Source organism: Coptis chinensis, chromosome 2 (genome assembly GCF_015680905.1).
Source record: "Coptis chinensis isolate HL-2020 chromosome 2, ASM1568090v1, whole genome shotgun sequence".
NCBI lineage: Eukaryota > Viridiplantae > Streptophyta > Magnoliopsida > Ranunculales > Ranunculaceae > Coptis > Coptis chinensis.
The window spans coordinates 112,776,834-112,803,473 of NC_141457.1; the positions used below are offsets into that span (position 1 = coordinate 112,776,834).

The window sequence follows — 26,640 nt, forward strand, 5'->3', positions numbered from 1 at the left end:
CGTGTGTTGAAATTCATACTATAGGTGGAATAGATTTTGATCCTTATTTATTTCTTGTTTCCACGCAACACTCTTCATTGCTGACCTGTTAAGCCACTGTCATGATTGGTACTTCAGTCTTCCAGATGCTTATAATTCTGCAAAACCCTCTTGTAAGTTGTAACCCCCTTTCCCAGATCTTCATTTCCATGTATTCACTTGCTCTATGACCGAGCCTTATGACGTCACTTGCTCTAACGCCATGTTATCAGCGGGCCAACAGCAAACATATATAATGTAGTAAATGTACCAGAATTTGATCTATAAACCTTTACTGCTTGCACATCTAGTTTCTATGTTCAGTTTTATGTACTTTTCTTTTACCAGTTTTATGTGCTAACTAATGTCATTACCAATGCAAGAAACTATGAGATGTTAAACTTCATAATGGACTCCAAATTAGCATTAAGCTATAATGAAACCAGTGGAATCAAGTACTGGCAGCAAAAATATGACTAACGAATTTAGTCAATAAATGGACCGGTATTAGAACATCACTGCATTTTTAACACCGCGTAGATTTCAAAAAGAGCCGGGGTTGAATACTTAGTCATCAATTCCATTTGGTTATGGACGACGTGAACATTTTTAAACTTAAGGAGAAATTAGGTACGCCAAAACAGACAACATGAGTCTTCATTGGTACTGAACGGTCCAGACAAGATTGATTAGCCTGTTTTGAACACCACCAAGTCATAGATGTTTTATAAAAGATGTGAAGGCAAAGAAACAAAGAAGTATAGAACATATATTTATAACGACATGATTGATTGTATTGATTCCTTGGGAACTAAAACATTATAGATCTCTCGATTAAAACAAACAAACTAGTGATGAGATTGGATATATTCTCCCCAGTTCCTGTAATATGTCTTCATTTTTGGGTGGTTTGTTGAGTGCTTTCCTTAAGATGGGGAAAGCAGGTATTAACATCAGATTTTGGGTGCTTTGCTTCTGCATGCTCCCTGCATTTGACCTCCGAGGTGGTGCAGATGAATGTTTGCATGCACACCTTGCACTGCATTCACAAACAACAAACATAAGTACGTGAATTTTAAAGTTGAACCCAAATTAGGATGGGTTAACTAGTATTACCCCCACTAGATGAGCCAATTAGGATTTCCCCCATACTAAATGGGGAAATTAGGGTCTCCCCCAAGTACACAGAAAAAAAAAATCAACTTGGGTTGACCGTGTTTTTTTTCGTGTGTATTTTGGGGGGAGAGACCCTAATTGCCTATCTAGTGGGGGGAAATCCTAATTGGCTCATCTAGTGGGGAGTAACACTAACTAACCCAATTATGATAGCTTCATAGTTATATCAAGTAGGGAAAGAAAAGAAACTCTGATCATAATGCAGTGACAACCAAAAACTGCTCAACAGCTAACTGAAGCTGGTAAAATACTTGCAGCACGATATAAAGAAGAAGGTATTGAATGGTAAATGTAGCATCAATAAAAGACTGATGAAATCCCCCATTCCCAATTCCTTTCATCATGCAAAATTTGTACTCAAACTTATGGTTCACTGACTTGTCATGTTATGTGTACATCTCACTATTCTGACCTTTTGCTGGTTACTCCAGAAATCAGAAACTAATCTCACTGCTCCATGCCTCCATTGCGTAATCATGTTGCCGGTTTGTTTTCAAGAACATCTTTTTTTTTCATAAAATTTATTTTCCAAATAGCATTGGCTTAATTTTGATGTATTTTTTCCGCCTATTACTTGTTTCAAAGGGCAATTGGTAAATCAAAGTGTGTTGCAAAATAGCATAACTTCAAAATAGTATAACTTCAATTGAGTGAGTTATACCTGGATACTCATAGCTTTCTTGTTAGCTTCCAACTGGCTTCCTGTGAAGCACAAGTAAAAAAAGATAAGTTTCAATCCAAAAGAAGAGTAAAAAATTTACAGATTACCCTTGCCAGCAGCCTTTTGCTTCTCCAAGTTCTTCTCACGAGCCATCTTGGCTTTCTGTCCGTTTCCTCCACCCATTGGATCAAGAGAGAGAGGGTTGAAAAAACTATTGATGAAGAAGAAGAAGAGAAAAGAGACGCAAGCCAAAAGTGCACAAGACCAAAAGCTTGGGGTATTTAACGACGCTTTCTCTCGTATTGCCTCCACAAAACCCTTTTCCTTATTTACACCCATATAGTCGATAAGTTCAGCCGTGCAATGGTCATCGAGAGTCAAGACAGACAACAGTCAACGACTCCTAGTAATAAATGTTGCAGCTACATGAGTCTCAACTTGCGTTCATATTTTTCCTTTTTTGCGGCCATTCTTCCTTGGAAGTCAAAAACAGATGGGATAATTGGAGGGTCCATGACCATAACTGATAAGGATTTTTGGTGGGTAACAGCTTCATGCCACTATCACACTATCAATAACTCCAACACTATGACACTATCAGTGGTTCAACTTCCTTTGGTCCTTTGATAAGAACTCAATTATATTTCCGTGTGTCGGATTGATAAAACTATGTTCTGGTTGAAACACATCAACCAAGTCAAGTCGTTGTAGTATAGTAGTGAGTATTCCCGCCTGTGTTCGATCCCCGGCAGCGGCGATTTCTGTTAATTTTTTTAGTTCCATGTGATTTTTTATCCATACCATAAGTGCTAGTTCCTGGGTACTCTACTAGTCTATTCTAAAGTCCTCTCCTGACATAGTTCACACTTCACACTCCTTCCAGAACACTAGCCAAGCAGACATTGCAGTTGAAAAAAAAAGCTCTGCTGCGCTGAGGGAATACCTTTCCGAAAGTTCAGAAAAGATCACAACAAAAATGAGATTGTTGTTGATCTTGTGATAGCGTATTAAGATTAAATGAACCCTGAAACGGCTGAAAGTTTATAGAGATAACAAAGTGACTGCAGCATTATTATTGAAACAAGTCATTGCATAAGATCTCGACTCTACTCCTCAAGCCCTGTTGAGAATTCAATATGTAGATATTTGATTTACACACCTTTACGAACTGAAGTTAAAAAAGAAAACCGTTTTCCATATGATTGGAACTTGCTACACAAGTATTTCCCACCCAAGGCACAAATACTTCCACCAAAGATGTCGAAGGCATTTTCCTTCATATGATGATGAAACAGATCTACAGGTAACGAACTGATAAGTGCACAATATATTTAAGGTGCTCATGTATCCAACGACATAGTGGACACACATTCAACAATCTATATTAGTGAGGAGAAATTACTTTTATATGCTGTGTACTTAGCCCCAAGTAAAGGTAAGAAAACTGTCTATATTAGTGCGTGTAAACAACTTGAGGGCTTGCCATAACTTATAACAAAAATGACCTGAGAAGATGAAAATGCTTGTTGATAAGTCTTCAATTAATATCAAAAAGAAAATCGGCAACTTCTTTCTTACAATTCATTCACCAATAGTCGCCACATGAGCAAGTCCCACCATCAAACCGATGGAATCGATTGTTATCCCTCACAATAATTGTCCTCTCGGTACATTTGGACACAAATTTGATCCAATTGTGACAGTCGCCACACACACGCAAGTTCTTCATGACTCGAATTGGCCTTTCACACGGGAAGGTGATGAGCCCAAATGCGATTGCTAACTTTTCACTGTGATAACCAATTGTTTGCTTCTTCTCTTCTGCACCCACTTCTTTTAAAACAAAACTGGTGTCTGCGATATAGCCAGCTTGTTCCATCTCCTCCCCTATTTCCTCTAATTTCTCAAAAATCTGTTTTGATTTTGGATGCGTCCTATCCCCAGCTGCAAATGTGTTAACTCTATTTCCTTCTTCCACCCAACTCAATCCAGTTTCCTTCTTCACTCCTTGGTCCTTCAACATTTTCCTTGCTTTTGCCGCCTCAACATACTTCCCAGCAGCTGCATAAGCATTTGACAACAACACATGCATGCCTGAGCTCACAGTCCCAAGCTCAAAAACCTTATCCGCTGCAAAAGCCGCTAACTCTGTGTTTCCATGGATACGACACCCAGTCATTAGAGCTCCCCAGACAGATTCCGTTGGTTGCATTGGCATTTCCTTAATAACTGAGAGTGCCTCTTGCAATTTTCCCGCACGACCAAGCAAGTCAACCAAGCATGCATAATGCTGAGCCCCTGGCTCAATCGTGTATTTTTTCATAAGTTCAAAGAAAAACTGTCCTTTCTCAACCATCCCAGCATGACTACAAACTAGCATAACACCCAAGAAAGTGATGAAATTCGGTCGATGCCTAACTCTCTCAATCTGATCAAACAGATAAAAAACCTTCTGCGTGTGCCCATGTTGCGCGCATGCAAATAACATTGCATTCCATGCTCCAAGATTCTTAATCGGTATCTCATCAAATACCATATAAGCCCCTTCAATAACTCCACATTTTGAGTACAAAGATATCAAAGAACTTCCCACAAAAGTCGAATCATCAAAACTCGTCTTAAAACACAACCCATGTATCTGCTTACCAAGTTCTAAAAGTGTTGAATTCCCACAAACCCGAACAACACTCGAAAACGTAAAATCATTAACCTCCAAATCCTCCAACAAAGCCTGCTTAAAAAGACGCAAAGCCTCTTCATTCTCACCCATCTGAGCATACCCATATATCATCCCACTCCAAGAAACCACATTCTTCTCAGGCATTTCATCAAACATTATCCTCGCCTCAAAAATCTCTCCGCATTTCGCATACATATCAACTATAGAACTCCCAACAAAAACATCCAAATCAAGTCCCATTTTTTTCGAAAGCGCGTGAAAAGATTTTCCAACTTCCACTCGACATAAAATAGCACAAGACTTAGTTGCACTAGGGAAGATATGATCGTCGGGTCGAATACCATATTGCAGCATTCGACGAAAGAATTCAAGAGAAAGCAATGGGAGTTCATTTTGAGCAAATGTAGAAATAATAGAGCTCCAAGAAGTTGGAGATTTAAATGGAACATCTTCAAATATTTGGCGGGAATCATGAGGACGTTGGCATTTTGAGTATAAGTTGATGAGGTGGTTTGAAAGGAGAGGAATGATTTGGAGGCCAGTTTTGAGGATGTGGCAATGGAGTTGTTGGCCTTTCAGGAGGGACTTGGATTGTGTGAAAGTTAGTAAGGAATTGCATATGTTTCTGTACTTTTTTTCAAAACTGATTGTTTCTACACAAGGCTTTAATGGAGATTGGTTGAGTATCTGTTGGAGCATTTAGAAACTCTCAACTGTGCTTGTCACAGTTCATCCCTATTTTCTACTTTTCCAAAGCATTAAGAGCATGTTTAGCAGTGATATCAACTTAGCATCAAACACCAAATTCTCAAAGAGTTTGGTGTTTTTTCAACTTCAGGAGAACTACATGTTGATGAAAACACCAAACCGACCAATATTTGGTTCTAGGTTTGGTGCTGTATCAAATCACGCGCGGTCGCGTGGGCTTGGGCTTTTAATTGGGTTTATATTGCGCGGTTTTCACAAAACCGCGCCAGAGAGATTGAGAAAGAAAAAAAAAAAAAAAGTTTATGTGTAATACATGGCACGGTGGTCTTGGGCCTGTTAGTTGGGCTTTAGTGGCGCGGTTTTGCCAAAACCGTGTAGTTGCTTGATGTTTTTTTGATGTTGCTCCTAAAATTGCTTGGTGTTTTTTTGGTTTGGTGTTTTTTTTGTTCAAAATTTTGGTATTTTTTTGGTTGCTCTCCTAAAGATGCTCTAAATAGCAGATTGTCTGAACAAAACTTACTAAACTTATTCCTTTTTTTTCTTTAACAAAATTTAATTAATGACAGTAACAATTACAATGAAAATGAAAAGAGCTAAGCAGCACTTGTTCGGTACACATAATTATACATCTATAAAACCAAAGAATTTTTTAAAAAAATACACATATATACAAAACCGTTCCCCTACAACAGCATAAATATGTCACCACAGAAAGAATCCCAACCAACTTCGTCCAGCTTAACATCAATGTTTGTGATAGAAATTCCTCGTCTGTGCACTTTAATTCATTCTGCCGTTGGAGCATTAGCACGCATTTTCTCATAAAGGCGGTAAACCAATGTTGATCTTGACATCTGAGGCTCTCTCTCCAAAACAGCAATGACATCCTTAATAGAGATGTTACGAACAACCTTTGAATGAGGTATAATAACTGCATTCTTCCCAAACTTCCTTGTTGTCCCTGTCAATAATTGAGAAACAAAATATAAACTTCATAATAGGCTGAAAGAAATGAAGAGCTGCGTTCTATGAGAGTGTCCCGTGACAAAGACCGATTGGCAAAGTTTGTAATATACTGGTATGCCTATTTCTACACCAATAACTCGGACTACCTAAATATCTACTCAAAAACAGATGTGGATTAAAGTTCCAATTTTCTCCCTTTTCAATAGGGAAGATATGACATTCTACTGTTAGTGAAAAAAACAAGGTTGAGATAACCTGAAGAAGCATTCATTCACCACCCCACCCCACCCCACCCAAACAACATAGAGTTTTTACCGAATCAAAACTTAAAAAGTGAGTTTGTTTCCCTCCCACCCCCCACCCCCACCACCACCACACTCACCCAATTAAACAATTAAACAATTTCCAACTGCATCTCAACCACTGGACCACAAAGGACACCAACAGCAAAGGTCATCCACATTGGGCACCAGAATTCACTTGTAATGAAGAATATGCGTATTTACTCATGTCTCAGACATGAAACCTCAGGTACAATCTCAAATTTCCATCGACAATAATTCCACAAATTTAAAAGAGAATTACCTGATGCAGCAGCAGTAGAGGGACTTCTGTATTCAGCGTCTTGGGTTTCCCTTGGGGTCCTTCCAGTTGCTGAGGAAGACCTACGGCTCACATCTTTACCTATCTGAATAGTTGATGTTGTATCCACTCCTTCGCGCTTCTGTCGGGCTTGCTCAGCCATTAGTTGCCACTTTGATAGCATGTCATCTCCTCCAACAGCAACTCGAGCAGCAACATTTGCAGCCGTAGTCCTCATTTTATCATCTTCCTCTTTGTTTACCTGTTGCGACAATGTTGGGAGGGGGAGAAGCAAAAAAACTTTCAGTTCCTATATTTATTGCCCTAAAGCTCTGATGACTGTGTTGTTCACTATTTGACTTAAAAATTGGATCTTGTAATTTTTTTATTAAATTGAGACCCAAAACGTGGCTTAACATTTGAACAGTCTTGTCTAATGTTCCTGAGGAAGAGAAGGCACATTTTCCACTACCCACCTTGAATGTCTTTGTTCGGACTTCATCCTTCTCCTTCTCACCATCTGCTCCAGTGTTTCCCTCGGCCTGTGAATGAAAAGAACATTAGTTTAGAACATGACGATGGTCAAGCATATCATGTATTCGTGGTGTCCATTGAAAAGAACCTGAAAATGAGGAATTTGTTTCCATGCAGAAAACAGCAACGAGGATATACAGTATAAAGCCCAAACTGGTTGCGGAATTAAAAACATAAAGGAACTTCCATAAACGAAATTAGAAACATAAAGGAACTTCATAACCCAAATTTGTCTGAACCAGATACTTACTTCATTAACTTTCCGGATCTTTTCAGCTTCCTCAGACTGTTTTTTCTCCCAATCCTCCTTGGCCTTCCGATTCATGACTAAAATTTGACGTCTAACATCTGAGGTGATAATAGTTCGATGTCTTGACCTCTCAGTATCAACTCTCTACAAATTTAAAAAGTGAAGAAACAAGTAGTTTATTTTAACTGGTAAAAAGGATATATAAATTGTCCAAGACAGTGAAATCATAACATGTAACTGACCTGTTTTGATACTCTTACTAAATTATTGATCAATCCTCGCAACCTCTCCTCCAAGCACTGGAAACCCAATCACATCAAGATTACATAACCATGAGAAAATATGAAACCTAAATCTGTATGCTAATATCTTACCAGTGACAAACAACGCTCCACATCCTTGCTTATACTTTTTATACCAGATTTAGACACTGCCAAAAAAAGGGGACCCAAATGTCAGTCATGACAAGATAATAACAAGAATGGCTCTTAACAAAGTATAGGGTCTAAACTGATTTTTGCCAATTTTCTCTGTAAAGGGATTTTTTGCAATATAAGCCTTTCTTCCTCTTCTTGAACAACCCTTCTAGTTGCTTCAGAAGTTCGACCTTCGTCCTTGGGGCCAGAAAATAGCTGCTCTTCCTCTTCCTAAACATGATAAATAAAATAACAAAACTTGCACACATTACACAATTGTTACCATTTTAGATACCCAAAATGTCAAACAGAGTATGATATAACATAAAGAGCAATGTAAAAGATATATACCCTTAGATTAACTCCACTGACAGCAGTTACATCATTGAGTTGTTCGATGCTTTGATCAGAAAGTGCCCCAGATACCTTTTGCTTCTTACTATGTAATACCAAATAAAACAGTTCATATGATTAAAAAAAATTAAAATTAAAATTAAAAATATATATTAAAAGAGAATGCAAAGAGTACCTTGGCTGGGTTGATGTAGTCCCAAGCGCATCAAATGACTTCTTTTGGCCAATGGTAATCTTCTTGGGTGGTGTCTTCAAAATAGTTCCAGTCCCAAGTGAGGTGGTTGTAGATGGAACCTGAGTGTGTGTATCTTGTATCAGATAGTAATGCAAAAAATCATGAAATAGCAATTGCAATAATGAGAAGAATATATCAATGTGCAACTTTTGTGCCCGCAGACTAGATATAGTACTTAAGTAAGAAAAAATCTCTGTACAGGGAAAACCATTAAGTAAAACTATTGAGACTTTAGAAAATAAACATGACTTCAATAGGAAGTGAGGTAGAAATGTCCAGGAAGTATCGAAGAAGTACCGCTAACAGAAAACGAGCTAAAAGTTGTCAATGAAATCTTCGCTTTTAAGACTTTCGAATAAATAAGACAGACTGAAATTTGCAAGGTAGCAGATCAAATCAAAAGTAGCAGACATATCCGGATAATTATACCATACGCAGGCTTCAAAAATAATGGTTTTAATCCAGCTATCCAACCTATCTCTTCGAGCCATGCCGAAAGGCTCATTTTCCTTTGATCTTACGTTTGTCATTTACATTTATCATTTATGTTGAATATTGTATTTAATATAAGATACCAAAAGCATAAAGAAATCTAGTTATACATACATTTCAAAAAGTCAAAAAGTATAGATTGTAAATGCAAATATACCTGCAGATGGTCCAATTGCGTTGGCATGGAACTCGATATTGAATTTGTTCCAGCTGGTACTGGGTTTCCGAGGTCAGCTCGACCAGCACTAAAAGAACTAGAGCTTGAGGCAGCTGAAAAATGAAATGTGCTGTTCTTGAGTCTGACATAGTACTTACCGTTTTATGAAAAGCATTGAAGCCAGAGAATTACCTTTTAGGTCTTTACCCATGGATGACTGCCACGAGAGACTGGGTTATGTTGCATAGTTGAATTGGTCGTCAAGTGAGACATAGACCATACCATGCAATCTCTTAGGATCATTACTAGAATTCTGTATCTCATAGTTTGTCATACTGATTGAGCTCATTGGCTGAGTCGTCCCTCCTGATTGAGCTGGAGCACTGCCTTGGTGAAGTACCTGCCTAACTTGTGAATCTTGAGTTTGGGGTATGAGAGGAGTTGATGAAGCTCCAATAGATTGCCCAGAATACGGATGCACATGATAGTTACTAGTATTGGGCCCATACATTGGGTAAGATGTAGGTGGAAGGTGCAAATGCTGCTGATGCTGCTTGTTAGGTCCTCGTGGAGGAACTGTTGGAAGATCCCTTTCTTGATTATTCATGCCCACGCTGGAAGAAGAAACCTTGCTTACATTCATCCTTTGTGAATCTGAGGAATGCTCACTTTCTCTGGACTTTTGGGAATTGCTTTCTGGGGTTGGAAAACTAGAATTGCTCAACGCTTCAACTTTTGGAGTGAGAACCTGATTCGGATCTGAAGGAGTCTTCTGGCCCTTCTGATGTTGTTGCGAAGAGGATTGGGAATCTGTAAACTGCGAAGGACTAAGAGAAGGCGTTTTAACTTGTTGCTGTTGCTGCTGCTGCTGTTGTTGTTGTTGCTGCTGCTGCTGTTGCTGTTGCTGTTGTTGTTGTTTCTGTTGCTGCGGCTGTTGTTGTTGTTGTTGTTGTTGCTGCTGCTGCTGTTGCTGTTGCTGTTGCTGTTGCTGTTGTTGCTGTGGCTGCTGTTGCTGTTGCTGCTGCTGCTGCTGGGAAGATGTCTGAGACTGTGCCTGAGATTGGTGGGATCTTGTCTGCGAGTTTTGATCAGCCTGAGCTTTGGTTTGGTCCTACACAAAAACATGGTATTTTCAGAGGAGATAACTCATTTTAAGAAGAGGTACATGAAAGAGCACATGTTCATTAATAGTATATCAATATATACTTGCCTGCTGCATTTGTATTTTATGTACTGCTTGTCTAAGCATCTGGTCACCCACAATATTCCTCATATGTCTCACAAAACCATCTTTGTGGATCTCATTTTTCTGGAAATACAAGCAACTCTCACTTAGAATAACAACTGGCAATTTAATAACAGAAACGGAAGTTGACATAGAGGAAGCTAATACAGAAAAAAGGTACCCGCAATTTGAAATAGAGCGCCTGTAGCTGCATAGCTCTGTCTTTTTCAAGTAGAGGCAATAGCACAGGAAGCATAACACCAAATGATACCTGTTTACTGCGACTTTCTGACTCTGCAGTCTGTGCCTGTGGGCTATTCGTTTTCAGTATATTAGGGAATTGTTGTTGGTTTTCTGGTTGCCGTGTTCCGTCTTGTCCTCCATAATGAACAGGATTTTGTTCAGATACTTGGACCGCACTCTGCTTAGAAAGCTGGTGAGGATTCGGTTCTGTCTGCCTTTCTAGCTGATCATCTTTCTGCTGCATTTGCAGCTGACTCTGCTCCCTCACCTGACCACTTTGCTGCACCTGAATTTCAGATCCAGATCCCTGTTGCATCATATCCACTTCAGATGAAGTCTGACCTTGGTTCTGCGAATTCTTTACTTCTTCCTCTTTATTTTGAACACAGACATTTTCTTCTTGGTTAGAAACTTGCCATTGAGGAAACGATTGATTTGCTGTAGAATTATTTTCGTGGGGCAGTAATCCTAGAGTTTCAAATGCAAATTATATAGCAGAAATTAAAATCAAGCAATCAAAACAGAAATAGTCAACTACAATGTAGACAACATAACATACTGATATTGCAAAAGAAATAACTAGAGGAGTCGGAACTCAGCAGAAAATGTAGTATTAGAGACCTTGGGAGAAAGAATAGACATCTCATAAGAAATTACTCCTTTGGACAATTTACCGAATAATTTTTTTTTTTAAAATACATCTATGCACCATGCTTTCGTTCTAGAGATAGTGCATCAAGCTGTTCGCAAGGGCCAACTTGATCCTCTTCCCCAGGGATCCCAGCTGAGGGAACCCTAGGAGAGCCGCCGACTCCAACTACCGTTTAAATCAGCTAATAACAATACATCTATTCAACATGAACATCCCTTTTACATTATCAGTTGCCTAGATTAGCGCATTGTCTAAGACGACAAACATAGTGGAGGGGGCACAAAATTGTTTTATATATAATAAAAATTAAGTTGGGTAATAAAAAAATTAAAAAAAAAAAATGGTACCGGTGGTATCAGATTGAGAAGAAGGATCTCCTTCAATGTCTCTATTTAAAGCAGCAGTGAACGCATCCACATCCGCCCCAGAATGCATTGTGTCATCCTGCAAATTCATATAATAATTGCAATAAGAAATCAATAAAAAAAAAAAGTAAATGACACAAATTGAGAGGGGGTTTAGAAACCTCGTCGTCTTCAAGGATCTTCATTATGTTAGGGTCCATAGTAATCAAAACCTCAAGGCAACAATTGAAGTAGAGAACATGTGAGTTTTTTTTTTGTTTTTTTTAAGGCTGGGGAAAGCTGTATATATATAGAGAGAGACGGTGTAGGAATTGAAGATAAATTTGGAAGTTGTGGGTTCAGCCCTCGACTCATATTAAGTTGAGACCCAAAATATCTCGGTTTAGCTTAAAGTCTTAAACACAACGCAATCGTAGATCCTACGCAAGCATACCCATAGTACAAAATATCCCGATATATCGTGATATTTGGAGATATCTATCTAGATTTCAGAAAAAGATATATAAATATCACGATATGTTTAGAGATATTTATGATAATTTGTGTATATAACAATTTTATTTAATATTTACCATTATATTTCAAATAAATATAAGTAATGTATCATGATATATCAATAAATATCTACAATATCTACGATATTTTGGATATATCCACGATATTTGTATGTGAAACAATGTCAAATATCCCCAAAGAGGAGAATATATCTACGATACATATCCAGAAATTAAATATCGATAAATACATATATCATGATATTTTGTACTATGAGCATACCTATATATAAAGTTGTAAACAACCCCTTGCACATTCATAGTTACTTCCCCACCACAGCAATTACAGAAGTTGATGGAGCGAGGTTTTTTGGGGTAAGTCATTATTTATTCGTTTCTTTATTTAACAATATTCATATGTTTGGTTTACTATACAAAAATTGTGACACTAACGGGCAGTGTAAAGATTGATTGGGAATGGCTGCATTCTTATTTTGGATAAAAGTTGATTACGTATTAAGTTTTTTGGGTCAACTTAAATCAAACCTTATGTAGTTAATCTCTTTCTATTTATAGGTGTTTGAGCTGATTTTTCTTATTTGCTCTAGACTGTTGATTCGCTATTATTGGGTGCTAATTTATTCACCTCTAGAGAATTATAAGTTAACCACAAAAACTTCATTTTACCTATTATACCCTCCTTTACCTGATGACTACCACCACTCTTCTTTTTGAATAACCAAATCGTACCGAGTTAACACCTCCACCACTCCTGTTAGTATTTTACTCTCTGAGTTATACCACAACTTTTTGAAACAAAAAACTCTTAAAGAATAAATTAAAATTCTGATCTCAGGCTTTAATGGCGACTAGCTAAAAATTCATGCACATGGGATATGGTTATAATACAAAAAAGAAATTTTCACCTATACGTTCATTTTAACTCACAATTCCAATCACTCTTCTAAGACTCTAAGAGTGTAAAACTCTTAGTTTTATCCCGATTCATAAATTAATGGGTTTGGACTTTGGATGGGACCGAGGTCATTTGTGAAGCTTAACCGCCTCATATCTCTTCTCGTTTTTCCTTTTCTTCTGGGGAAGAATCAGTCCGGCGTGTTCCATGGTATTTATAGGATTATGGAGATCCTTCGCATATACTTTTTGTACAAATGTAGAGTAGAGATCGTGAATGAGTCTTTGGAGTGGTTTTGGTGTAAGTCATGCTCGATTGGGAGTTGGTTAGTCCCTATTTCCGGTGGTGGGAAATACAAATAAGATTTTGGCAATGATTACATCCCGGTGGGGGCGTTACGTCTCTCTGGCAAAGTGTTAAATCTTGAGGATCGGGTATCTTTGTTTAAACTCTTGTAAAATTAAATTTCATTTTTGGAGGTCGAAGGTCGCTTTGTTAGCCGTCTCAATGTTCCTTTGGGGATATTGTTTTATTCTTTCAAAGTTAATAGAACATGCAACAACAAATCACCTTTAGTTTTAATAGTTTAAGCTTTGTACTTTCCTTCAAAGTGCATATATTTCATTCTATGTTCAGTTAGAACTTTGAAGAGGAAGAGCACGCATATTTTCACTGGTTTTTCTTATTTGCTAGTAAAATAAGATTCCTTAGTAGTCCATTTGAAATGGTCAAATGGCCACTAAACGAGTTCGAATTCCTTAATTATTTAAGAAGGATTGTGAGCTTTTGTTCATGGTTAGGCTACCAATTTCATCCTTTTGGTTGTTGAAATGGAGGTGGTTAGTGGCGATACTGGATAAAAGAGAGGGAAGGGGTATAATGGGTAACTCACCATATTTTTGGTGAGCATAGCATTTGCTTACAGTGAATATATTAACACCCCTATTATTTTAGCTGTTACAAAGTAAATGCCTCTTTCATTGGTGTGTGCGGTTGACTGAACTTCAGAATCGCGGTAGATCATCTGTCTAACTTGGTGGCACGATCAAAACAGTTTTACCTAATTACGTTCTAACTTGTATAGTCACTAATTGTTTTCGAACATTTTTGTTGGAATGTTTTTTACACTTGCATAAACTTGCTGTTCAATAGAAATAACAGCGCAAGCATATGGAGTCTGGTTGGCGTGAGTCCTTCGTGGCCTTTTGGCTGATTTGCTGCGTCAAAGAGTGGTCTTAATTTAAAATGGGCTCAGGCATATCATTTGCCCTCGTTCTGTATATATGAAGCTATGTTATTTTTGGAGTTAGCTAGATAATTAAAAGTGTAATGCTCCTTAATAGAATGTAAGCCTACCTGAATCCCGATGAGTTTCCACTTTCCACTATGGTGCAGTTCACCCAAATGAACAGATGAGAATGCCATATGAAGTCCGTTCGCAGAAATAGAAATTTTAGGTAATTGCGGGTTGCAGGGGAAAGGAGCAATACAGCAAAACAAAAAAATGGGCTAAGAGCATTCCAAATATGCGGATTGTTGATAGACCATATCAACAATTTGGGCTCTCAATGCAGGGTTGTTGCCTGTTGGACTAAACTTGTACAGCAAAGAGAGTCCCTAGTGGATACTCGATAGGTTTTTTTTTTTTTTGATAACCCCATCTTCTATATATAGAGATCAAAGAGCCAAAATGTTTACAGACTCCAGACACAAGGGGGGATGACTGCCCGGCACTTGTTTGAGAGCCCAAGAAGCAAGGCCATGAGCCAACCCATTCCTTGCTCGACAGACCCAAACAAAAGAAACATCATGAAGTTTTGCCACTAAAGACTTTACAAAACATACAATAGTAGAGATATGCCAGCTTACAGACGAATTACATGCTTTAAAGCTAGCAATAACAGAGAAGAATCGCCTTCCAAAATGACAGAAGATAGCTTCAGATGTAGGGCCAAAAGGTCTGCCACTTCAGCTCCTATAGCTTCTGCTTGTACCACATCCTTAGCATAAAACCTCCTAAAAGCAGCTCCTATGATCACACCATCTGCATTCCTGCAAATAACTCCTGCTGCTGCCTTACCATTAGTCCTGTCATAACCAGCATCAAAATTTATTTTAGTCCAAGGATCAACAGGAGGACACCAAGAACTAATAGAATCCAGAGGCAGAACATTGGGTAAAATAGGATCATTGCTGGAAAGGAAAGCCTCAGAGCATTTCAATCTTGATGCTTCAGTATGCTGTAACATCTTGTTGATCTCTACTACAGACTGTTCTCGATAGGTAACATATACAGAATCACATGCCAATCAGTCAATTATGCAGGTGTCCCTCAGTCAATCTCATACACGTGTCATTATATTTATGGTTCGAGTCACCATAGACCAACAGTATTAGCCTTCGCGACTACTAGAAGATACATAGAAACATGTCGCAAACCTACTGACACACCTAAACCTTTGGAGCAAAACAAACTTTATTGGTACATATGCCACGCCCTGGGAGAATGAGACTCTGCTTGAGATTGGTGGGATCCTGTCTGTGAGTTATGATCAGCCTGAGCATTGGAGTGTTCCTACACATAAAAACATCAAATTTTCAGAGAACATATTTCATATTTTGAAGAGGTAAACGAAAGAACACAAGTTCATTGATAGTATATCAATCTACTTGCCTGTGGCATTTTTAATATAAGTACTGCTTGCCTAAGCCTCTGGTCACCCACAATATTCCTCAAATGCCTCACAAAACCCTCTTTGGAGATCTCATTTTTCTGGAAATACAAGCAGCTATATCATTTAGAGTAACAACTGACGATCTAATGCAGAAAAGGAACTTGATAAAGAGGAGGTTGAAACGCACCCGTAGTTTGAAATAGTTTGCCTGGAGCAGCATTGCTTGTTTTTTTTCAAGTAAAGGCAACAGCAGAGGAATCAAAACACCATATGAAACCTGTTTACTGCGATTTTCTGACTTTGCAGCCTGTGCCTGTGGATTATTCACGGTGTGCATATTGGGGTATTGTTGTTGGTTTTCTGGTTGCATTTCGTCTTGTCCTCCATCATGAACACGATTTTGTTCAGATACCTGGACAGTTTGCTGATAAAGCGGTGAGTTATGATCAGCCTGAGCATTGGAGTGTTCCTACGCATAAAAACATCGAATTTTCAGAGAACATATTTCATATTTTGAAGAGGTAAACGAAAGAGCACAAGTTCATTGATAGTATCATAATCTACTTGCCTGCGGCATTTTTAATAAAAGTACTGCTTGCCTAAGCCTCTGGTCACCCACAATATTCCTCAAATGCCTCACAAAACCCTCTTTGGGGATCTCATTTTTCTGGAAATACAAGCAGCTGTATCATTTAGAGTAACAACTGACGATCTAATGCAGAAAAGGAACTTGATAAAGAGGAGGCTGATTAAAATAAAACGCACCTGTAGTTTGAAATAGTTTTCCTGGAGCAGCATTGCTTGTTTTTTTTCAAGTAAAGGCAACAGCAGAGGAAGCAAAACACTATATGAAACCTGTTTACTGCCATTTTCTGACTTTGCAGCCTGTGCCTGTGGGTTATTCATGGTCTGCATATTGGGGTATTGCTGTTGGTTTTCTGGTTGCATTTCGTCTTGTCCTCCATCATGAACGTGATTTTGTTCAGATACCTGGACAGTTTGCTGAGAAAGCTGTGAGTTATGATCAGCCTGAGCATTGGAGTGTTCCTACGCATAAAAACATCGAATTTTCAGAGAACATATTTCATATTTTGAAGAGGTAAACGAATGAACACAAGTTCATTGATAGTATCATAATCTACTTGCCTGCGGCATTTTTAATAAAAGTACTGCTTGCCTAAGCCTCTGGTCACCCACAATATTCCTCAAATTCCTCACAAAACCCTCTTTGGGGATCTCATTTTTCTGGAAATACAAGCAGCTGTATCATTTAGAGTAACAACTGACGATCTAATGCAGAAAAGGAACTTGATAAAGAGGAGGTTGATTAAAATAAAACGCACCTGTAGTTTGAAATAGTTTTCCTGGAGCAGCATTGCTTGTTTTTTTTCAAGTAAAGGCAACAGCAGAGGAAGCAAAACACTATATGAAACCTGTTTACTGCCATTTTCTGACTTTGCAGCCTGTGCCTGTGGGTTATTCATGGTCTGCATATTGGGGTATTGCTGTTGGTTTTCTGGTTGCATTTCGTCTTGTCCTCCATCATGAACGTGATTTTGTTCAGATACCTGGACAGTTTGCTGAGAAAGCTGTGAGTTATGATCAGCCTGAGCATTGGAGTGTTCCTACGCATAAAAACATCAAATTTTCAGAGAACATATTTCATATTTTGAAGAGGTAAACGAATGAACACAAGTTCATTGATAGTATCATAATCTACTTGCCTGTGGCATTTTTAATAAAAGTACTGCTTGCCTAAGCCTCTGGTCACCCACAATATTCCTCAAATTCCTCACAAAACCCTCTTTGGAGATCTCATCTTTCTGGAAATACAAGCAGCTATATCATTTAGAGTAACAACTGACGATCTAATGCAGAAAAGGAACTTGATAAAGAGGAGGCTGATTAAAATAAAACGCACCTGTAGTTTGAAATAGTTTGCCTGAAGCAGCATTGCTTGTTTTTTTTCAAGTAAAGGCAACAGCAAAGGAAGCAAAACACTATATGAAACCTGTTTACTGCCATTTTCTGACTTTGCAGCCTGTGCCTGTGGGTTATTCATGGTCTGCATATTGGGGTAGGGCTGTTGGTTTTCTGGTTGCATTTCGTCTTGACCTCCATCATGAACATGATTCTGTTCTGCCTGCCTTTCTAGCTGATCATCATCTTTCTGCTGCATTTTCAGCTGACTGCTTTCCCGTAGGTGACCAGTTTCCTGTGACCAGTGATGGACCCAGAAGTTTTGTCGAAGGTATTCAACCTGTAATTCACGCATCTCAAAACCGACTTAGATCGGAATTTTTTTAACTGTTGGTGTTCTCCAAAAGCTTGATAAGTTAGAAACTTTTACAAATATTGACAGTTTTATTGTTAATAAACGTTAAATACTAAATTAGAAGATACTATATTTCTTGTTTAGAAATAGTATCACGTTTTCTAAAGTAGCAACAAAAATTCATACACAGGCTTTAATCATTTCTTGTTGATAGTATTGGATAATGGATACTATAGCTTAGAGTATATATTTGACGTTATATATATATATTGAAGGTTGAATACCTTCACACCCTCCTGGGTCCATCCCTGGCTGTACCTGATTTTCAGAGCTCAATCCCTGTTGCAACAAATCCACTTCAGATGAAATCTGGCCTTGGTTCTGCAAATTTACTTCTTCCTCATTGTTTTGAACAACGACATTTTCTTCCTGGTTAGAAACTTGCCATTTTCTTCCTGGTTAGAAACAATTGATTTGGCATAGAATTATTTTTGTGGGGCAGTAATCCTAGATTTTCAAAATGCAAATTGTACAGGAGAGATTAGAATCAAGCAATCAAAACAGAAACAGTATGGACCGGCACAATGCCTACGCATATATAGATTCACCAAGCTCATTACCATGTTCTATAAACATTACAGTAAACATATATAGTTTTCAATATAACAAACAGAGTTCATAGGGGATGGGCTACTTTTCTTTTAGTGATTGGTATCAACTTTTGGATCATTATATATCGAGATTCGTACCGGTGGTATCGGATTGCGAATTGATGGTGGAAAAATTATCGCCTTGAGTGTCTTGCATTGTGTTATCCTGTAATGCCAAATGATAACAAGAATTAAGGTGTTAAGAATAAGCAATGATAAAACAACCTATTGATTGAATGAAAAACTTGAGGAGGGATTTTGAAACCTCGTAATCTTGAAATATCTTCTTCTTGGAAATTGTGGTAGCGTGTCTATACTCTATAGCATACGGCGATGCTTTTCTAGAACTTGGGTTCAATCTCACACGGGATGCGTGGTAATTATTATCAAGACAAAAAAAAAAAACTGAAGCAACAATTGGGAAGAGAATATATATATGAGAGAGAGAGAGAGAGTTTGATTTATATTTTAGGCGGTTTGATTTTCTCTTTCCTCACAAAGGAAGAACAACGTTGAAGCCTTGAAGGTAACTGGGCCTGGAAAAGGTTTCTTTTAGTCTGGGCTTTTCTGATTTAACTTTGGGGTTGGGTGGGCTGTGGATAACTGTTCTAAAAATCGGTCAAGGTTGTCTCTAGGCGCTAGGTGGTGCCCAACCGACTCGCCTAGGTCTTAGTCGTTTAAAAAATCGGTGGACCGACTAGGTGGACCAAGCGGCCTCTAGGCAGTCCAGTCAAGGTTTTTTTTTTTTTGAATGATTAAATGTCGAAAAATAAAGGTCCGTGTAGGTTTAAGATTTTTGAATGAGTTTAAAAGAATGAAGTCTAATGTAAATTATATGCCACTATAACAAATAATATGTTTTTATATGAAGTCAATATTCCTCAACTATTACGTATTTTTGTAATAAGTATTTTTGTTTGTGTTTATTTTTTGAGTTATAGTAAATAATTTTCTTTATTTCTTGTAGTATATGTATGTATTACTACCGCCTAATTTTTTTTAGAACGCTAACTTCATCGAGTGCATCTACTATCTATATACTAAAGCAAAGACTTTTAAAAATGGATTTTCTCTCTCTTATGTGGCATTCTAATATGAGAGTTAGGGGATATTTGTTTTTTTGGATTAAGTTAGGGCATCTCCAATGGAGGCTGTAAAATTACACCTCCACCTAGGCTCCACATAGGTGCCATTAGGATTTTACACCTCTAAGTGTATATTATTGTATAGCTTATAAATATCCACACTCTATACTCCCCAATGGAGAAGTGTAAAAAAAATATATTTTAAACTTGGACGTCACTTAAAGTGACGTCCAAGTCCCTCTTTAATTTAAACTGGGACGTCACTTAAAGTGACTTCCGAGTTAAAAAATTACTTTAGAATTAGAAATGGACGTTCCTCCAAGTGATGTCCGAAAATTATTTCACTCAAACGTCAGTTCGAGTGTCGCCCAGGCTTTTTATTAACTAATAGCGAGGAGGGGAATCCCCTCTATTAGCTAATACACTATTACCTACAGTATATCACTTCCATTGGAGATAGCTTTTTTATATTTGGGGTGTAAAATTTTCACTCTATACGGTTTACACCCCCCATTGGAGATGCCTTAAGAGGGTCTTATAAGACCATGTGTTATAAGAATGTCTTATAAGATGGTCTTATAAAGTGGTTTGTTTTTCATTTTAAGTTCTTCTTATAAGCACTTGTAAAAATATAAAAAACAAATACATGACGTCTTATAGATGGTTATTATTTGACAAATATAACTCTACTTTACATCATATTTAACTTGAATAGATTAATTTGAAACAAGCGTATAGTTTGATTTTTGATTTCAAATCAATTTTGATAATTAGAATATCGATTTTAGGAAACTATATTAATTGGCGGTGGTGGTAGTGGTCTTAATAGCACGGTGGTGGTGGTGGTAGTGGAAGTGGTGGATGTCTTAATAGCACGGTAGTGGTGGTGATAGTCTTAATAGTACGGTGGTAGTGGTGGTGGTGGTGGTAGTGGAGGTGATGATATTGGTCTTAATAACACGGTAGTAGTGGTGGTGGTGGTGGTGGTAGTGATAGTCTTACTAGTACGGTGGTAGTGGTGGTGGAGGTGATGATGATGATGGTGGTGGTAGTGGTGGTGGTGGTGGTAGTGGCGACAATGGTGGTGGTGGTAGCTGGTGGTAGCTACGACAATGGAGTTATTTGGAGAAGAAGATAATAAAAATAGAAAAAAAGATGAATGAGGCTAGAGGTATATGGACGGGGGTGTTTGAATCATTTTTCAAGTTATAAGACTTATAGAATTGAAGTTTTGGTACTTATAGAATTGGAGCCTCTTATAAGACATTTATAGTAGAATGCCTCTTATAAGAGGCAAAAAACAAACCAAAAAAATGTCCAAAATCACTGGGCCACATAGAGGTTATAAGACCTCAAAGTCTTATAAGAGGTAAAAACAAATGGCCCCTTAGTCTTTTTTTCTATCCTATGTGACATTTTTTTTTTTCAGTAAGCAAAAATTTGTATTGATGAAAGGTGGTTGAGGGGGGGGGGGGAGGAGAGTACATGAGGAGTTACTTATAGTCTACTCACACAGTAGCACTATAAGAACTTAACAAAACCTATAATAAACATGTTTTGGAACCTCCCATTTGGTTATCCATGGGGGTTTTACAATAAAAACAACTTGATCATTGTCTTGCAAACTGACCGAGTACTTTGCCAATTGATCTGTTGTGAAATTGGCTTCTCTCCAAATTGGAGTCAATTTGCAGTAGTCTAAAAGATTTATGCATCTCTGCTTCATACACCAAGGTACACTTGAAGTTCCAAAAGCATTAACCGCATATGTCGAGTTTGACTCCACCCATACCTTCCTCCAATTTCTCTTAATATCATACTCCACCGCCTCTAGAATTGCTAAACATTCAGCTATGAAATCCATCTAATGACCAATATTTCTGCAAAGACACGCTAGGAACACACATTCATAATTTCTAAAGCACACACCATAGCCTGAAGGGCCAGGATTACCACAAGAAACCCCATCGACATTAACTTTTATGATATCACCCTCAGGTGGGTACCATTTGCAATCCTTAATCCTAGGTGCCCTCCCTAGCTTGTCTATCCTATGTGACACTTTAATATGAAAGATAGTATTTTATAATAACTTATAATCCCACGTACATTGAACCTCTTTGGACAGTTTGAGTGTATTTCAAATTCTTATATATTCGATCAAATAAAAAAAAATTGCGAAAAAATATGTGATTTGTAGAAAGTAGTTTTCTATTACGAATCAAACACTTTTAGTGTTCCAATTCTTATATATTTGATTAAATAAAAAAAATGCTAAAAAATAGGTAATTTGTATAAATTAATTCCCTATTACAAATCATACAATTTTAGTGTCTATGATAAAGCACCGACTTATTTCAAATATATCCTTAATACGGCCTCAAAACATAGTTAAAAACAATTATACAAAAAATAACATCATAAAATATATAATAAAAAATAAAAAAAATAATAACGGCAAAGCAATAATAAGAAATATTTTAAAAAATATATAATACTGATTGAAACTGATGTAAAAAAAACAATTAATGGGGAACCGAAAACTGGAATGCATCGAATTAACCTCAAATAATATTTAACGGGAAATCGAAAACTGGATGCAAATGCAAGCATTAAACTAATATTAAAAAGTAATTAATAAAAAATCGAAATATGGAAAGAATTGCATTAAACTAACCTCAAAGAATAATTAACGGAAAATTAAAACTTGGATGCAAATATATCAAACTAACATAAAAAAATAATTGTCGGAAAATCGGGAACTGGATGCAAATGAATTGAGCTATCCCTCAAAGATTAAATTAACGAAAAATCAGAAACTGGATGCAACTGTATTGAACTAACCTCAAAGAAAAGTTAATTATAAATTGGAAACATAATGCAAATGCATAGAACTGATCTTATAAAATAATTAACGGAAATCATAAACCGAATGCAACTGCACTGAACTAATCTCAAAAAATAAACTGGATGCAAAATCTCAAGAAATAATTAACGGAAAATCAAAAACTGAATGCAAACTTATTAAACTAACATCAAACAATAATTAATGGGAAATCAGAAACTATATGAAAATGCAACTTTATCAAATAATAAACAATAAATCCGAAACTAGATGCAAATGCATGCATTAAACTAATCTCACAAAGTAATTAACGGAAAATCATAAATTAGATGCAAATGCATTGAACTAGGGGTGTCCACGGTTCGGTTCGGTCCGGTTTTAGGTGAAATCTTGAGCCGAACCGTTAGTACTCGGTTCCTAAAAACAAAACCGTCAACAAACCGATGGTTCACAGAAACCGGGTGCAGACCGAACCGTAAATTCAGTTCGGTTCGGTTTAAAAACCGATGCTTATGCCCTTTCTCCAAAAATAATTATTTACCAACGCAAGGCCTGATTTGCACCAAGCCCAAGCCCAATGTTTGGTTAATCCAAAAATAATTATTTACCAAAGTAAGGCCTGATTTGCACTAAGCCCAAGCCCAATGTTTGATTAACTAACCAAGCCCATATATTTATAAACTTGTAATGTCATTATTGTTTCTAGTCTGGGCAATGTGGAACTATAAATTTACCAGCTCAAGACTTTTACGCTCATATGCTTGTACAATTATTGATGTAGTATAAACTTTTGTGCTAATACACTTTGTTTAACTCTTCAACGGTTCAACTAGCTCAGAAGCTAGAATTGTGAGCTTTGTTTTGGTGAATGTGAATTGCGACCAATATAATATACTCATCCTCTTGTCTGCATGCTTGACCAACAAAGGTTAAATGGCAATGGGTCATATAGCTTTTTTTTTAAGAAATTTTATGAAACACAATTCTCCCCTGTACTATAGCAGGTTTAACTGCTTAAGACAAACTTATAAAACACCATCATTCTCACGTCACAAAAATGCAGAGATGCAAAAGGTGGACGATACAGAGATGCAAGATTATCAATTGAAGGTTAAGCACTTTGCCCGTCTCCCGGACTCGGGCGTCTCATCTCCTCATTAAAATTTCGAAATGCAACCAATGAACTTGGCTCGTTTGATGAATATTCCATCCTCACAGAGTTGCAGCTCTATACAACATATGATCATCATATAAAATATCTCGTTTCACTGGTAAAGGAGCCCTCACTTCACCTCCATCCTTCCCTTCACATAAAACAACTGAATATCTTCTTCCAACGGATTATAGAGATGGAATTAACTTTAGTCCCACATGGGCGACATGTGAGTCCATCAGAGAATAAAGTCTCAATAAATGTATCGATTCAAGCCAACTTAAAATGGTTGTCACGTGCTAAACTCTGAAATTGGTTAATCAACTATTCAACAGGCTATAAATAGTAAAATATGTTTAATATATATTCGGTTCGGTTTAAGTCGGTTAACCGAGTCTACAAACCGTAACCGAACCGGAGTCAGTCGGTTCTCATTTTTGCAAACCGATAACCGAACCGGCTATGTTAGGAACCGACCGAACTGGCCGGTTCGGTGCGGTCCGGTTCGGTTTTTCGGTTTTCCGATTTTTGTGAACAGCCCTACATTGAACTGACCTCAAATAATATAACAATTAACAACAGAAAATTGGAAATTGGATGCAAATGTATTGAACTAACTGAAAATAATAATTAACGAGAAATCAGAAACTAGATGCAGCTGCATTGAACTGATCTCAAAAAATAAATAACGATAATTGGAAAATTAGATGCAACTACATTGAACTAACCTCAAAATATAAATAACGAAAAATCAGAAATTGGACGCAAATGCATTGAACTAACCTCAAAACATAGTTAGGTAATATGTTGTGGTAATAAAATGGTGTTTATCTTATCTCTTTCCGTATGATTGAGAACTCCTTACTATTCAAGTAGCTTCAATATATATGAACTTCACCTTATTAGGCAATTTCACAAAACTTCAATCAAACTTCTATTATTAAACAACCAAATAAAGTTGAAGGATTTTATCAAAGGTGAGTTTTTTTTTTAATGGGGAGTGAGATTTTCACGTTATAAAAAATTTGGTTGATGAGTGATCAATATAATATTAATATATAATAGTTATGCATATTTACAAATATTTTTTCAGAATAATTAATATAACAACACCCGTTTGTAGTTAATCTTTGAAGATTCTACATAGTAAGTCATACATAATTTAAATAATAATTAACGGGAAATCGGGAACTTGATAATCTTCAATGATCATACATAGTAAATTAAGAATAATTTAATTTTTATGTCATGTTTGCAATGACATTATAGATGGATCAGTAGAAATTGGTATTATACACCATATTAGATAATTATAATAAAATCATAAATTGAATTCAAATACATAACTGAGCTCAAAGAGTAATTAATGGTAAATCAGAAACTTTATGCAAATTGCATTAAACTAACGACAGAGAGTAACTAACGAGATATTATAAATTAGATGCAAATCATTGAAAAATATTTAATGGAAAATCGGAAACGGTATGCAAATACATAAAAGAAACCTCAAATAATAATTAATGGGAAATCGGAAACTAGATGCAAATGCATTGAACTTAACTCAAAAAATAATTAACAAAAAATCAAAAACCGAATGCAACTGCATTGAACTAACCTCATAGAATAATTGGTGTGAAATCGGAAATTAAATGCAAATGCATTGGAATAACTTTAAATAATAGTTAACGGGAAATCAGAAACCGGATATAATTGTATATAACTAACCTAAAAGAATAAATAATAAAAAACTAGATGCAGATGTATTGAACTAACCTTAAAGAGTTATTAATGGAAAATCGGAAACTATATCCAAATGCAATGAACTGATCTCAAAGACTAATTAACGAAACATTAAAAAATGGATGAAACTGCACTGAACTAACCTAAATGAATAATTAACGGGAAATTATAAATTTGATGTAATTGCATTGAACTAACCTCAAAAAATAATTAACGGGAAATCGGAAACTTGATGCAAATGCATTGAACTAACCTCAAAGAACAATTAACATAAAATCGGAAATTGGATGCAACTACATTGAACTAACATCAAAGAATAATTAACATAAAACCAAAAACTATATGCAACTGCATTAAACTAAAATCAGAAATTAACTAACGGGAAATCAAAAATTGGATGCAAATGTATTGAAATAACCTCAAAAATAGTTAACTAGAAATCGGAAGTCGGATGTAATTGCATCGACCTCAAAACATAAATGTCAACTTTTTTAGGTTTCTCACGTGATTAATTATGAGTAATTAGGAACCCAAAATGAAAGTGAGTTTATAAAAACATACTCTTACATGTATGCAAACTGTATATAAATTGTAAACAATCGAACTAACCTAGAAAAACAATTAACGGGAAATCAGAAACTGGATGTAGATGTATTGAACTAACCTCAATGAGTAATTAACGGGAGATTGGAATCTGAATGCAAATGCAATGAACTAATATAAAAGACTAATTAACGAAACATCAAAAAAACTGCAATGAACAATTAACCTAAAAGAATAACTAACGAAATCATAAAATGCAATTGATAATAACCTAAAATAATAATTAACCTTAAAATGAAAACTTAATGAAACCGTGGAAAACCTCATAAGAATAATTAATGAAATTGGAAATTGGATCTGCAACGTAATACATTAAACTAACCTAAAATAATAATTAATGGAAAATTAGAAACTTGAAAATGTATTGAACTTAACCCTAAAACATATTTGTATTATGTATGTAAAATAAATGTCTCCTAAAATAATAATTTCAATAGTGTTTATTATAATTTTTTTATTGGATTGAGAATGTCTTGTTATTTAAGTACAT

At 36.5% G+C, this 26,640-nt stretch overlaps 4 protein-coding genes across 4 annotated transcripts; all 4 read right to left on the reverse strand.

Annotated features, from left to right (window-relative positions):
• Positions 1-767: 767 nt before the first annotated feature.
• On the reverse strand, positions 768-2,229 carry LOC147520822 (uncharacterized protein At2g23090-like). The gene is made up of 3 exons (XM_086592323.1): positions 1,963-2,229; positions 1,856-1,896; positions 768-1,057 (listed from the first exon to the last, which is right to left on the reverse strand). Exons 1-3 carry the CDS (start codon positions 2,192-2,194, stop codon positions 914-916), a joined length of 417 nt encoding a protein of 138 aa, XP_086448449.1. The 5' UTR covers positions 2,195-2,229; the 3' UTR covers positions 768-913.
• A 1,132-nt stretch (positions 2,230-3,361) lies between these two features.
• LOC147520823 (putative pentatricopeptide repeat-containing protein At5g52630) lies at positions 3,362-5,332 on the reverse strand. The gene has a single exon (XM_086594985.1). The coding sequence runs from the start codon at positions 5,232-5,234 to the stop codon at positions 3,441-3,443; it is 1,794 nt and encodes a 597-aa protein (XP_086451111.1). The 5' UTR covers positions 5,235-5,332; the 3' UTR covers positions 3,362-3,440.
• Positions 5,333-5,775: 443 nt separating this feature from the next.
• LOC147520824 (transcription initiation factor TFIID subunit 4b-like) lies at positions 5,776-12,033 on the reverse strand. Its single transcript, XM_086594339.1, has 16 exons — positions 11,876-12,033; positions 11,697-11,793; positions 10,636-11,165; positions 10,440-10,538; positions 9,484-10,340; positions 9,422-9,453; positions 9,230-9,342; positions 8,521-8,639; positions 8,343-8,430; positions 8,087-8,222; positions 7,950-8,005; positions 7,818-7,874; positions 7,576-7,719; positions 7,268-7,333; positions 6,795-7,053; positions 5,776-6,204 (listed from the first exon to the last, which is right to left on the reverse strand). Exons 1-16 carry the CDS (start codon positions 11,912-11,914, stop codon positions 6,029-6,031), a joined length of 2,868 nt encoding a protein of 955 aa, XP_086450465.1. The 5' UTR covers positions 11,915-12,033; the 3' UTR covers positions 5,776-6,028.
• A 2,652-nt stretch (positions 12,034-14,685) lies between these two features.
• LOC147520825 (uncharacterized) lies at positions 14,686-19,189 on the reverse strand. The gene is made up of 13 exons (XM_086592324.1): positions 18,990-19,189; positions 18,824-18,890; positions 18,393-18,529; positions 17,721-18,059; positions 17,524-17,622; positions 17,143-17,424; positions 16,946-17,044; positions 16,565-16,846; positions 16,368-16,466; positions 15,987-16,268; positions 15,799-15,897; positions 15,576-15,699; positions 14,686-15,212 (listed from the first exon to the last, which is right to left on the reverse strand). Exons 2-12 carry the CDS (start codon positions 18,879-18,881, stop codon positions 15,601-15,603), a joined length of 1,875 nt encoding a protein of 624 aa, XP_086448450.1. The 5' UTR covers positions 18,882-18,890; positions 18,990-19,189; the 3' UTR covers positions 14,686-15,212; positions 15,576-15,600.
• Between the last annotated feature and the right edge of the window lie 7,451 nt (positions 19,190-26,640).

Excerpts from the sequence above, each read along its gene's own strand:
- LOC147520822 (XM_086592323.1), bottom strand. The coding sequence starts at position 2,194 with ATGGGTGTAAATAAGGAAAAGGGTTTTGTGGAGGCAATACGAGAGAAA. Across the intron at positions 1,897-1,962 it reads GCAAAAGGCTGCTGGCAAGG|GAAGCCAGTTGGAAGCTAAC; the intron begins GTAATCTGTAAA and ends TGTGCTTCACAG. Across the intron at positions 1,058-1,855 it reads AGAAAGCTATGAGTATCCAG|TGCAAGGTGTGCATGCAAAC; the intron begins GTATAACTCACT and ends TTGTGAATGCAG.
- LOC147520823 (XM_086594985.1), bottom strand. The coding sequence starts at position 5,234 with ATGCTCCAACAGATACTCAACCAATCTCCATTAAAGCCTTGTGTAGAA.
- LOC147520824 (XM_086594339.1), bottom strand. The coding sequence starts at position 11,914 with ATGGACCCTAACATAATGAAGATCCTTGAAGACGACGAG. Across the intron at positions 9,343-9,421 it reads CATGGGTAAAGACCTAAAAG|CTGCCTCAAGCTCTAGTTCT; the intron begins GTAATTCTCTGG and ends TTCATTTTTCAG. Across the intron at positions 7,054-7,267 it reads TCCGAACAAAGACATTCAAG|GTAAACAAAGAGGAAGATGA; the intron begins GTGGGTAGTGGA and ends TTGTCGCAACAG.
- LOC147520825 (XM_086592324.1), bottom strand. The coding sequence starts at position 18,881 with ATGCAAGACACTCAAGGCGATAATTTTTCCACCATCAATTCGCAATCC. Across the intron at positions 16,847-16,945 it reads TTTTATTAAAAATGCCGCAG|GAACACTCCAATGCTCAGGC; the intron begins GCAAGTAGATTA and ends TTTTATGCGTAG. Across the intron at positions 16,467-16,564 it reads AAAACTATTTCAAACTACAG|AAAAATGAGATCCCCAAAGA; the intron begins GTGCGTTTTATT and ends TTGTATTTCCAG.